Source organism: Lutra lutra, chromosome 4 (assembly GCF_902655055.1).
Source record: "Lutra lutra chromosome 4, mLutLut1.2, whole genome shotgun sequence".
Taxonomy (NCBI): domain Eukaryota; kingdom Metazoa; phylum Chordata; class Mammalia; order Carnivora; family Mustelidae; genus Lutra; species Lutra lutra.
Window position 1 is genome coordinate 142013965 of NC_062281.1, and position 13203 is coordinate 142027167.

The window sequence follows — 13203 nt, forward strand, 5'->3', positions numbered from 1 at the left end:
AGTTCTTTGTATAACTATGCTGCTTTGAAATATGGGTGTAATAATGAATAATCTGGGGAAGTATAAATGGGGAAAGAACCTCAGCAAGAAAATGAAGACATAGGGGCACCTGGGTGGCTCAGTGGGTTAAAGCCTCTGCCTTTGGCTCAGGTCATGATCCCAGGGTCCTGGTATCGAGCCCTGAATCGGGCTCTCTGCTCAGCGGGAAGCCTGCTTCCCTTCCTCTCTCTCTCTCTGCCTGCCTCTCTGCCTACTTGTGATCTCTGTCTGTCAATAAATAAATAAAAATCTTAAAAAAAAAAAGACTATCGTCTTGAAGCCGTGTTAGAGGTCTATTTCTTCAAAGTTTCAAAGAATTATTTAATAGGCACCTGGGTGGCTCAGTCAGTTAAATGGCTGCCTTTGGCTCAGGTCATGATCTCAGGGTCCTGGGATCAAGGCCCATATCAGGCTATCAGCTCAGAGGGGAGTTTTCCTTTCCCTCTGCTCCTTTGCCTGCTTGTGAGCTCTCTCTCTCTCTCTCTCTCTGAAATAAATAAATAAAATCTTTAAGAAAAAAGAATTATTTAAATGGTTTCTGAGCATAAACAAAAATGGAATACTTTCAGTTCTTTTTAAAAAGATGTCTTTGATCCTCAAGTCTGACCACAAGAACATAAAACCATTCTAAATCTCACTTACAAATATAGATTTTTTTTAAAACCTAAAGTAAAATATTAGCTTAATTGTTTCATTTGCTTAGTCTCAACTCAGGAACAGAAAACAGTTTTTATATTTCTCCAATTTCATTCTGATCACTTTTGGCTATTAAAAGTCAGTCCAGGGGCGCCTGGGTGGCTCAGTGGTTGAAGCCTCTGCCTTCGGCTCAGGTCATGGTCTCAGGGTCCTGGGGTCGAGTCCCGCATCGGGCTCTCTGCTCAGCGGGGAGCCTGCCTCCTCCTCTCTCTCTCTCTCTGCCTGCCTCTCTGCCTACTTGTGATCTGTCTGTCAAATAAATTAAAAAAAAAAATCTTAAAAGTCAGTCCAATTTAGTATTTTGATTCCACATGCTAGCTGAGGCTTTCCCTTCCACTCTCTAGCCAGTCTATTGACACTGCAGGAGCTGAAGTGGAAAAGGAGTATGGCCAGTGAGTGGGAGGTGGGTGTAGTCTTTCTAGCTCACCTCCCGCTCTTACTTCTTATAATTTTTTGTGCTTCTAGTACGGGAAAATGTTGTGCTAAAGTCAGCTCCTACCAGTTTGTTAGAACTGACTGTTGAGTTTTCAGAATTTTATGAGATGGTTAAGTTATTATTCAAAGTTAAACTATGTAAGCTAAAAATTCAATGACATAGTAAAAACAAAGACAATACTCAAAACTCCTCCCTAATTATTTTACTATATGTTACTATTATCTGTGGCTGAAATCATTTACATCTATTGTATCCATATGGCAGAACTATTATATAATATCATGTTACTACACATTTCTTTTCAATTGCTCATTCAGTGATGTCCCATCAGTAGCTTGAAATCAGCCATGGGTGTATTTACACTACAGAAATTAACAAACAGTACAAAGCGGGGGGCTTGATTTGTTATTTGACTAAATTTAAGACAGTGGGGGAAAGTGAGGGAGAAAATGTTGTTGAAGATTAAACTTAAAAGTATGTCTTGGGGGCCCCTGGGTGGCTCAGTGGGTTAAGCCTCTGCCCTCAGCTCAGGTCATGATCTCAGGGTCCTGGGATCTAGCCCCATGTTAGCCTCTCTGCTCAGCAGGGAGCCTGCTTCCCCCTTTCTCTCTGCCTGCCTCTCTGCATACTTGTGATCTCTCTTTCTCTCTGTCAAATCAAATAAAATAAAATCTTAAAAAAAAAGAAGTGTGTTGTGCCTATAGCCATTACACTCTGAATAGCACACAAAATTGAAGATATATTCTAGAATTCAAAAATTATCATCTGGCTCAGCAAAAAAAAGTAGCTTGTGCCCTTAATGAATGAATGAAATTCTAACATATGTGTTTATTGTTTTACTTTCATGTTATTCATTAAGGTAAATGAAAATGTCAATAAACATACATGTTGAAACTACACTCGGAGAAAAAAGGTTACTAAATATTTACCAGCACCACACCCTCCTCCTCTACCCCTGTATAGGAGTAAGAGAGGAGAGAGAAGGAAAGAACAGAGCTTCTTACTTAACCTAGCTACTGCTACCCTCTTCTTTCTTATTATTTGTCATCTTCCAGCCAACTCTAGTCACAAAGAGCCTTCCTGGTGAAATGGGTGGAGATGGTCAAAAGACAGAAACCTCCAGTTTATAAGATAAATATACGTCCTGAGGATGTAATGTACAACATGGTGGCTATAGTAAAAAATACTGCATTGCACATTGAAAGTTGCTAAGGGAATAGATCTTAAAAGTTCTCATCATAAGAAAGAAAAGTTTGTAACTATGTGATATGGTGATGGATATTAACTAGACTTATTGTGGTGATTATTTCACAATATATACATATATCAAATAGTTATGTTGTATATATAAAACAAATACAATGTTATAGCTCAAATATATTTCAATTGAAAAAAAAAAAAAAGCTTTTCCTGTGTGCTTATATAGTAACACTGTGTTAGGGGTTTGGTGGTGGTATGGGAGATGGTGTTTGTCCCAAAGGAAGAGGAACCTCAGAATTTCTATATTTGACATAGTGCTTGCCCTCAAAAAATTGCAATCCTTACAGTTGGAAGAAGAAGAAGACCAAAAAAACAAAACAAAACAAAAAAAAACAACCTAACTCTTTAAGGAGACATGGGTGATAGTTTCTCAGACAGACCAGTTCCCTAACCAAGGAGAGCCTCCTTCAGCCACACCTCTTCAGATTCATTCTCAACTCTTCCACCTCCAGTATATGTCATAGCCTCTTTTGCTAAGGATCACTAGCTTGGCAGTCAGCAATCTGCATGCGATACCAGCAAAATGACCCAAGCCTAGTTAGAACCTCAGTGTCCATTTTCCCCCTTGAGAAACTCAAACATCCTTGCCATGCCAAACAATGGGATGCAGTGTGCTCTGATTTCTCCTCCCATTCCATCTTCCAAATTTGTTTTTATATAGCTAGACATAGGGCAAATCAGCAAGTGTGCTAACAGGTGTGCAGCTGAAGAATGAGACAGCAAACTCTACCTTTTGAAAAACTCAGTCTTTGTAAGTAATTCCTTAGGAAACCCCAAGCCTCCCTGCTCCCTTCAACACTGAAAAGAGAAGGAAAAGCCACTGTAGACTCTGTGAGGTTAATGACATAATTCTGGTATGCCCCCCTCCCCACTACAGTTTTCTGCTACTTGGGAGAAGAGGGGAATGTCTAGCCCCAAATATTGGTGCATGTTTGTAGAGTGCAGACTATTTATTTGTTACTTTTTACTCAGCTGTGGGTAAAAAAATCATCTGGTCACCCTCTCTAAAACAACAGGATAGTGCCTTTCAATAACTTACTGTATTAACAAAGTAAAATCTAACACTGTACTAAATAAATATTACTCTACTGTGACTCAGTGGAGTAAATTTCAGGAATAATAAAAAGTTTAAAAAGTACTACTCACTGGCCTTTTACTATGTCACAAATACTGGCTAAGGACTTTCTAAACTTTATTTTACATAATTCTTATACTAACTCTATAAAGTAGCTATTACCCGCATTTGGCCTGTGAAGGACTGAGATTCAGAGGAAATCAGTGTTCTGCAGAAGTTCACATAGAGTTGAGATGCAAAGTAAGCCCCAACTCCAAAGTCCACACTCTTTAGTTCACCATACGGAAATTCATATCTAAAAACACCTCTACGTATTCTGGAAATGTATTTGAAAAATGACTTAGTAAGATAAGGCTAAAAAAATGACCTCCTTAACAAGACTGTATAGCCAACATCATCCTTAGGGTGTAACACTTGACACATTCCCATTTAAATTGGAAGCAGAAGGGTGCCCAGTCTCACTATACTGCACTATTCTAGAAGTGCTTGCCAGGGATGTTAAATAAGAACATAAGACAAAAATGTAAGTATTTTTTAAAGAACAGATAAATCATTTTATGAAGATTAAATGATTATTTACAGAAAAATCCAAAGAGAATAAAATAAAATCTCATTGGAAATTATAAGATTATAAGAAAGTTTAATAAAAATTTACCAGAACAGTTTGTGTACTCAACGTGTTATTACACGTGTACTTAACTATGTGTCAGTTACTGTTCTAGGTGCTGGGTATACAACAGTGAGCAAAATAAACTCACTCTCAATTTACATTTTAGGATAAGGTGAGGAGACAGATATTAAACTAAATAACAAGTGAATGTATAATATAAATCCACTAGTGATAAATGCTATGAAGAAAAATATAGTAAATTAAAGGAATTAAGATTGATAGGGATTACTATTTTAGATAGAGAAGGGGACAGAAAAGACCTTTCTGAAGTCATGGAAATTTGAGTAGAGTCTTAACAAAATTCTCTCTTACAACTTAAGGAAGTAACCTTTGGCAGTAGCCAGGGGAAGAATAGTCCAGGCAGAGGGATGAGCAAATACCAAGGTCCTTAAGTGGGAGCTTAAGTTCCTTTCTCGTTAGACCAAAAAGCTGGAAAATTCATTCTGCTTCGATGTGAAGGCTGGGGGTTGTGTATGCACAGAGAGAGCCCTAAAGGGGCATTAAGTGGAAGTTCCTCTACTTAGAAACATGAGCAATGGGGAGACAGTTTCTGTCTTGGAGTGAGAATTTTGAAACTTATTTGAGTTAGTAGGAAACAATGGGAGAGAACTATCATTCACATTCATATTTTATGGATGCCACCATAGTTGCACTGGGAATAGACTGTAGGGGATGAGTGATAGCAGAGAGAGCTAACAGAAGGCAAGAGACACATGGAAGTAGCTTGGATGGGAGGTAAAGGTGTCTTGGACTAGGGTAGAAGTAATGAAGAAAGTAGTAGTTGAATTTGGGATGTGTTTCAAAGAAAGATCCAGTGAGATTTCTCAGCAGTTGGGAATGGGAAGTGAGAGAAAGAGAAATCAAATATATTGTCAAGTTTTGGCCTAAGCTTCTGGTTGAATGGAGCTGGGGAAGCCTCAAAGAGGATCAGATTGGGAAGGAAGCAAAAGTAAGGATTTGGTTTTCAATGTGTTAAGTTTGAGATGCCTATAATATACCTAATGGCAGAAGTCATGTAGCAGTTGGATATATAAATCTGAAGCTCAGGGAAGAGTTTGAGAGATTATAAATTATAAATTATAATTATAAACCTGGGAGACATCAGTCTATAGGTAATATGTAAAGATGTGAGATTAGATATCAACTGAAGGTGAGTTTCTGAGGTTGAATGACTGAGTCACAGCATTTAGTGGTCTGAAATATGAATTATGTAATATTTTATTATCATATATTACTTTTTAACTTTATTACATACCATCAATAGCCAGTTAAAGGATTTAGTGGAGAAAATGTCCTTTACAATAAATAAGTGCTGTCATCCTATCTGGTCTACTATTCTGGTGTCTGAACTGACCATAACTCTGTGTCTCATGACTTTAACTCAGGTCTGACAATGTCACCAATATCTCATTTAATGGATTTCTAGCATATTTTTAAAAGGTTAATCAGCTTATGAAATATAGTTTTCTACAGTTCCCCCAATCCTATGACAACAACAGTTTCCTGTCGGTACTTCAAGTGATTATCACCAATATTTTTATCTCCCAAGTTAGTCCCATCCTTTTACATTTTGTATTGTAGTGTTATTAATACAATGACATCTAATCTATATTACTGGGACTTAACCACATTTCTCCAAATTTATTTTTTTAGATTAGTTTCATAGATTTTTCTGATTATTTTAATTTAGATTAATTTTATTTTTTCTAGGTATGTCTTCTTCAAAAATGAACCTGATCCTAGAAAGAGTGATTTTGAAAAGTTAAATTTAAGATCACACTTTATACCAACAAATATAAAAAATCAAGAAAGCAAGTCAATAGGTAATGCTCTGTGTAACATATTTACTTCTCCTTTAGTTTATTAATGAGTGCTTTTATTATATACATTGTTATTTATTAATGTGTGTCTTAAAAGTTCTTGATAATTTGATGTCTCTGTTGAAAGAAATTGGTTGAAAGTATAGGGCTCATAACCACAGCATGAGAGATTTCAGTGAGCCAAAAAGGAGGATTTCCTAAGAGGAAGCAATGTTTAATACTGGAATGGGCTATTTATACAAGTCACAGATTAAGAATATATTTTAATGTTTATTTTTCTAGAAAGAATATATCTAAGTTTCCTTTCAGGTCAACCCTTAGAGTTTTCTTGTTACTGTTAAAAAAAGAAATCAAGTATGGACATCTTGCTTAATAAAAACTTATTTTATAGAAACTGTAAAGTAAAGGATCTTTCTTTGAAATTTAAGGAATCTGTAAGCTAGGAACTAATGCTGCAGGTCTTCAGAGAATTTGAGTTTTGTGTTGCCTTTGTTTTTCTTTCTCTGGGATTATCAAAGAACCATTCAATTCAAGGATTCAAAGAATCATTCTCATTGACCCCTTGGACTGAGGCTCCTTGACTCCACATTGCCTTATACTGCCTCATTTCTCTGAAACACTTAATCATCTAAATTCTCAAAGGATTTGTTTGCATACACTGTCTCTACTTCCTCAGCTTTTCTTCAAACTTCAGACAACTTCAGTCTGGTTTTTGCTTCCACCATTCTACTGAAGCTACTCTGATCAAGAGTACCAAAGATCTCCATTGCTAAGTACAAATAATATTTCTCTGCTTTCATTTTCTTCCACTTTTCAACATAAATATAGTTGGTTGATCACTCCCTCTTCCTTAAAACTCTCCTCTTTGGGATTTTGGAACCCATATATCCATATATCTTGTTTTTCTGCTCTATCACTCTTCAGTCTCTCCTCTTAATTTATCTTTTCTATCATTAAAATAGTGTACAACTGACCCTTGAACAACATGGGGGTTAGAGGCACTGACTCCATTGCACAGTCAAAAATCTGCATATAACTTTTGATTCCCCCAAAACTTAATAGCCTACTGTTGACCAGAAGCCTTTCTAATAACATAAACACACATTTTGTGTATGTATTATTATATGCTATATTCTTATAATAAAATACGCTAAAGAAAAAATGTTATTAAGAAAATCATAAGGAAGAGAAAACACATTTATAGTACTGTACTGTATCAAAAAAATCCATGGATAAATGGACTCATGTAGTTCAAACCTAGGTCGTTCAAGGATCAACTGTATATCACATTTTATCTATTCTACTGTTGAAATTTTGGGTTTTTGGTTTGTCAGCCATTACAATGCTGAATGAACATTCTTGTTTATGCATCCTGCTGTATATGTGTTAAAACTTCTTGAGAGTGTATATCCAGGATTTATATTGCCAAGTATACTTATCCTCAACTATAATAAATACTGGCAAACTTTCCAAAGTAGTTGTACCAATCTGTACTCCCATCAGATTTGTGAGAGTTCTTTTTGTTCTGCTTTCTTGATAACATTCAGAATTATCCGATTTTTATTTTGATGCACATAATAGTATATGATTATGTTTTAATTTGCATTTCCATGATTACCACTAAGTTTGAGAACTTCTTCATAACACTGTGAATCAATTAAATTTACACTTTTAGAAATCCTTTGAGCTTTAGCTCATTTTATTTCCAAAATTTTATTTATTTATTTGAGAGAAAGAGAGTGTGTGTGCATAAGTGGGGGGGGGGGGCAGAGGGAGAGAAAGAAGTAGACTCCTGCTGAGCACGGAGCCTAAAGCCGGGCTTGATGTGGGGCTTGATCCCAGGATCCTGAGCTCATGACCAGAGCTAGAATCAGACACTTAACCAACTGAGCCACCCATGTGCCCCTTAGCTCATTTTAAAAGTAGGTTTTTGTCCTTTTCTCATTGATTTCTTTATATATTCTAGTCACTAGGTTTTGGTTGGTTTTATGTATCATGAATATCTTCTCTTTTCTCTCTCTCTTTTTTTCTTTCTACAGTGTCTTTTTGATGAAATTCTTTGACTTTAATAAAGTCAAATAAACCAGATCTTTCCCCCATTTGATAAGTATTTTTTGTTCCATACTTAAGAAATGTTTCTCTACTCTGTGGTCATGAAGACCTTCTCCTAGTTATCTTAGAAAAGACTTTAGTTCTTCTGTTTATGTTTAGGCCTAAACTCTACCCAGAATTAAATTTTGAGTGAGGTAAGGGTCAAATTTAATTTTTTTATGTGGATATAGATATCTCAGCATGTAATTTAAAAGACTATCCTTTCCCTAGTGCTCTGGGCTCTTTGCTCGGGGACTCTTACTCTGTTTCATTATTTGTCTATTTACCATTAATGTCATACCACATTAATATATGTAGCTTAAAATAACCCTTGAATCTTGTAGAGCAAGTCTTCCAATTTTGTTCTCCAAGAATATCATGGATATTTTCTATTTTCCATTATGATTTTTTTCTCTTACCCATTAGTTATTTAGAAGTATATGTCTCCACTCAAAGTACTTGAGATTTATCTTTTTTTTATTAAGATTTTTTTTTTATTTGTTAGAGAGAGTGAGCACAAGCAGGTGGAGCAGCAGGCAAAGGGAGAAAGAGGCTCCCTGCTGAGCAGGGGGCCCATTGGGAGACTCGATCCCAGGATTTTGGGATCATGACCTAAGCCGAAAGCAGGTGTTTAACCGACTGAGCCATCTAGGCGTCCCTATTTGAGGCTTTTCTTTCTTTCTTCCTTCCTTTCTTTCCTTCTTTTTTTTTTTTTTTAAAGATTTTATTATTTGGCAGACAGAGGCACAGCAAGAGAGGGGAACACAAGCAGGGAGAGTGGGAGAGGGGGAAGCAGGCTTCCCACTGAGCAGAGCCCAATGTCAGGATCTTGACCTGAGCCCAAGGAGCCACCCAGGTGCCCCTATTGGAGGTTTTTCTAATTATCCTTTTGACTATAGCTTTTTAGCACAATTACATGGTTGTTTGAGGATATAGTCCATATTATTTCAGTCCTATGTAATTAGTTAATGTGTGTTTATCATTCACTATATTGTTAATTGTAAATGCTCTGTATGTGCTTGAAAATAATGTATATCTTACAGTAGTTGAGTACAGTGTTCTGAATATGTCTTTTAAGTCAAATTGGTAGCCTGTATTTTTCAACTCTTTTATATCCTTATTGATTTTTCTGTTTGCTCTTCTGATAATTTGTGAGAAATTTCAGACTTGCATTTTTCCTTGTAGTGTCAAATTTTGCTTTATAGATTTTTAATATCCTTTAGGCGATGTTATTGATTACATAAAATTTAAAATTATTATGTATCTAGTGAATTGAACCCTTCTTAATTATAAAGTAATTGTCCTATTATCTAATATTACTGTAGCTACCCCAGCTTTCTTTTGGCTACCATTACATGGTATATCTTTTCCCATCATTTTAATACCCTCTTATAACATTGTAATCTAGATTTATCTCTTGTAAATATCATACTATTACATTTAATAATCTACTGAGGTAATCTTTGTCTTTGAAATGGAGCTCTTAGTCCATTTGCACTTAATGTCATTGCTGATATCTTTGGATTTAATTTTGCCATCTTATTTTGTTCTTTATTTGCTCTTTTATTTCTATACTTTCCCCCCTGTCTTCTCATGTTTTTCTCTAGGATTGAATTTTTTAAGTTTCACTTTTCCATTTATTAATTTGGAAGTTATATACTCTGTTTCTATTCTTTTTTAATTTTTTATTCTATTATCTTTTTATTATGTCCAGTTAGCCAACATATAGTAAATAGTTACCCAATCTAGTCTTTTTTTTAAAGATTTTATTTATTTATTTGACAGAGAGAGATCACAAGTAGATGGAGAGGAAGGCAGAGAGAGAGAGAGAAAGGGAAGCAGGCTTCTTGCTGAGCAGAGAGCCCGATGCGGGACTCAATCCCAGGACCTTGAGATCATGACCTGAGCCGAAGGCAGCGGCCTACCCCACTGAGCCACCCAGGCGCCCCTCTAGTCTTTTAAAATCTAGTATTACCCTCATTCTGGACAAAAAAAGATCTTAGAACACTTCAGTTATTTTACTGACATCTGACTTTTTATGTTATTGTTAAAATTGTTAAAATCCAGAGTTTTATCTAAATATTATGTAAATCAGACATGGATGAGACTCAAGGTATGATTCCTCTTGATGCAAAATTCCTCTCTACCTGTAAACCTCTGGAACCAACAATATGTATACTTGCAAAATGCAAAGCTCAGACAAGCACAGGATAGGCATTCTCATTCCAAAAGGGAGAAATAGAAAAGAAAGAAGGGGTGATGGGTCCTAAGTGAGTCCAACACCAATGCTTGGCACATAATAAGTGATCAATAAATAATTGTTGATTGAATGAATGCCAGATACTATTAAGTTTGTTACATCTATTATCTCCTTTAATCCTCACAGCACTCCTTTAAGGTAAATGCCATTATTTCCCCTTAACAACTGAGAAAACTAAGGCTCACCAAAGTTAAATAACTCAACCCAAGGCTACAGGATTTACAGACAAAATGTAGGGTGTGGTCCCAGGCTATCTAAATCCAATGTCTGTACCTGTCTGTATGCAACCCATCTGTATGCTTGACTAAATCCATTAGAGGATAACCCAGATTAATACATAATTAGAGTTTAGGGGGGGGATTCAGTTTGAAGGGAATACTTCTCTCTTCAAAGGAATAATGAGTGAAAAGATTCCTTTAATTATTGTGATTCCATTTTATTTAGAAATCCATTTTTTTTCCCCTGAAGATAGTACTTTGTCGTGTGTTCTGAGGTCATAGTTCTGACCTCCCGTAGTTTCTGATAAATAACCAGAAGTAAATAATCAAAAGTTGTATTCTGAGGGGAGATGGAGAGGAGAAGGGAGTTGAGGGAAATTGGAAGGGGAGGTGAACCATGAGAGACTATGGACTCTGAAAAACAATCTGAGGGCTTTGAAGGGGCCAGGGGTGGGAGGTTGTGGGAACCAGGTGGTGGGTACTAGAGAGGGCACGGATTGCATGGAGCACTGGGTGTGGTGCAAAATCAATGAATACTGTTACGCTGAAAAGAAATTTTAAAAAAAGTTGTATTCTGTTAATAGAAACTCACTTTTAAAGCAAAATAGAATATATTTAGCTCTGGGGCGCCTGGGTGGCTCAGTGGGTTAAGCCGCTGCCTTCGGCTCAGGTCATGATCCCAGGTCCTGGGTTCGAGCCCCACATCGGGCTTTCTGCTCAGCAGGGAGCCTGCTTCCTCCTCTCTCTCTGCCTGCCTCTCTGCCTACTTGTGATTTCTCTCTGTCAAATAAATAAATAAAATCTTAAAAAAAAAAGAATATATTTAGCTCTGAAAATATAAATGTAAAGCAACACAAGCACCTAAGTTCATCAAATTACATTACTAAAAAGTTTACTAGAAATAGAGAAAATAGTTTATTGATAGTTAGAAGTAGTCAAATAGTATGGAAATATCATTTGTATTTGTATTTGTTTCTTTAGAGCCTGTGAAAGAAAATCTGAAATCAAGATCATTTAGACCTTTCCTTTATCTTAAGGATACAGCTGAGGTAGGTTTAATTTGTCCACTTAACAGTTACTTGGTAGAAATTCAGATTAGCGCTGACAATTTTATGTATACTTCTGTAAGTCCCAAATTCAAATGTATTTTAGGATTAAAAATATAAAGTTTTAAAGTGATTTCATCTTTGATATTACTATAACTTTATGTACAGAGATAATACAGAAAATAATATATTATTTGCTTGACAGTCCATACAGCAGAAATTTTTTACCAAGTATGATAAGGAATAACAGTTATCATAAAGTCAGTTAAAACAGGACATCATAAAAAACTCTACAGGCATAATTAAATATTTAATTTTAATTTAAAATATGAAAATACAAATCCATTTGTAATCTTTTCATGTATAGCCAAGATCATTTTTTTGGAGCATGCTATGGTTATTTAAATTATATAATTACAGTAACAATTAACCATAAACAGGTTTGGGACCAATAATACTGACTTTTTTTTACTGAAGTATAATTGAAGTATTGAAGAGTAATACACAATGTGATTTGACAATAGTATTGACTCTTGATAACCATTTGAGCAGAGGTTCAAGGGCATCTTGAAAAATAGTTGACTAGCCTTGAGCATTGTGCATGCCTTGGATATTATTCATTAAGTTTTATCCAGGATACTAGAAAGAGAAGTTAACTAGAGAATCAGCAAGGAAAGTCATTTAAAAGAGTTTCCTAGGTACTAATTAACTTATTTTTAACCCTGATTATTGCTAAAATGGAGGATGAAACATGAAGAAATACATACTTTGGATCATAATTAATGACATTATAATTTTTGTTGCATATTGCCACCTTTTATAATTTTTAAGAAGATTTACAGCATCCATTGTTTGGACTATTTTATCCTCAACTACATGTTTTATTTAGGTTCACATTTAAAAAAAAAATCTTTCAAGAAATATATATTGTAACATCAGGGACGCCTGGGTGGCTCAGTTGGTTGGGCGGCTGCCTTCGGCTCAGGTCATGATCCCGGCGTCCTGGGATCGAGTCCCACATCGGGCTCCTTGCTCAGCAGGGAGCCTGCTTCTCCCTCTGCCTCTGCCTGCCTCTCTGTCTGACTGTGCTCGCTTGCTCTCTCTCCCTCTGTCCCTGACAAATAAATAAATAAAATCTTAAAAAAAAATACATATATATAGTAACATCATAAGTTTACTCATAATAATAAATTTATTACCATCTTTTAGAAAAATGTAGCATTTTAATTTTTAAAAATTAAATTGAAATATTCATATGAATATTAAAAATTAAATAATACAGAAAAGCTAATAAGAACACAAAGCACTTCCATCCTGTACTTTTTGTTCTAATTTTCCCTTTTTAAAGGTAACCATGTTTAACTTTTAGGGGGTTTTTAATTTCTCTTATGATTAACTCCATAATTTTATTTTATTTTTTTTAAAAGATTTTATTTATTTATTTGACAGACAGAGATCACAAGTAGGCAGAGAGACAGGCAGAGAGAGAGGAAGAAGCAGGCTCCCTGCTGAGCAGAGAGCCCGATGCGGGGCTCGATCCCAGGACCCTGGGATCATGACCTGAGCTGAAAGCAGAGGCTTTAACCCACTGA

At 35.8% G+C, this 13203-nt stretch overlaps 1 protein-coding gene across 5 annotated transcripts in view; it reads left to right on the forward strand.

Moving 5' to 3' along the window:
* C4H1orf141 (chromosome 4 C1orf141 homolog) overlaps positions 1 to 13203 on the forward strand; it is a 50286-nt gene that overhangs the window by 17534 nt on the left and 19549 nt on the right. For 4 of the 5 annotated variants that reach the window (XM_047725366.1, XM_047725370.1, XM_047725368.1 and 1 more), the window contains 2 exons: positions 5887 to 5999; positions 11547 to 11614. In XM_047725366.1, the coding sequence (XP_047581322.1) occupies positions 5887 to 5999; positions 11547 to 11614 (181 nt within the window). The remainder of the gene's footprint in view (positions 1 to 5886; positions 6000 to 11546; positions 11615 to 13203) is intronic. The other variant, XM_047725369.1, reaches the window with a different exon arrangement.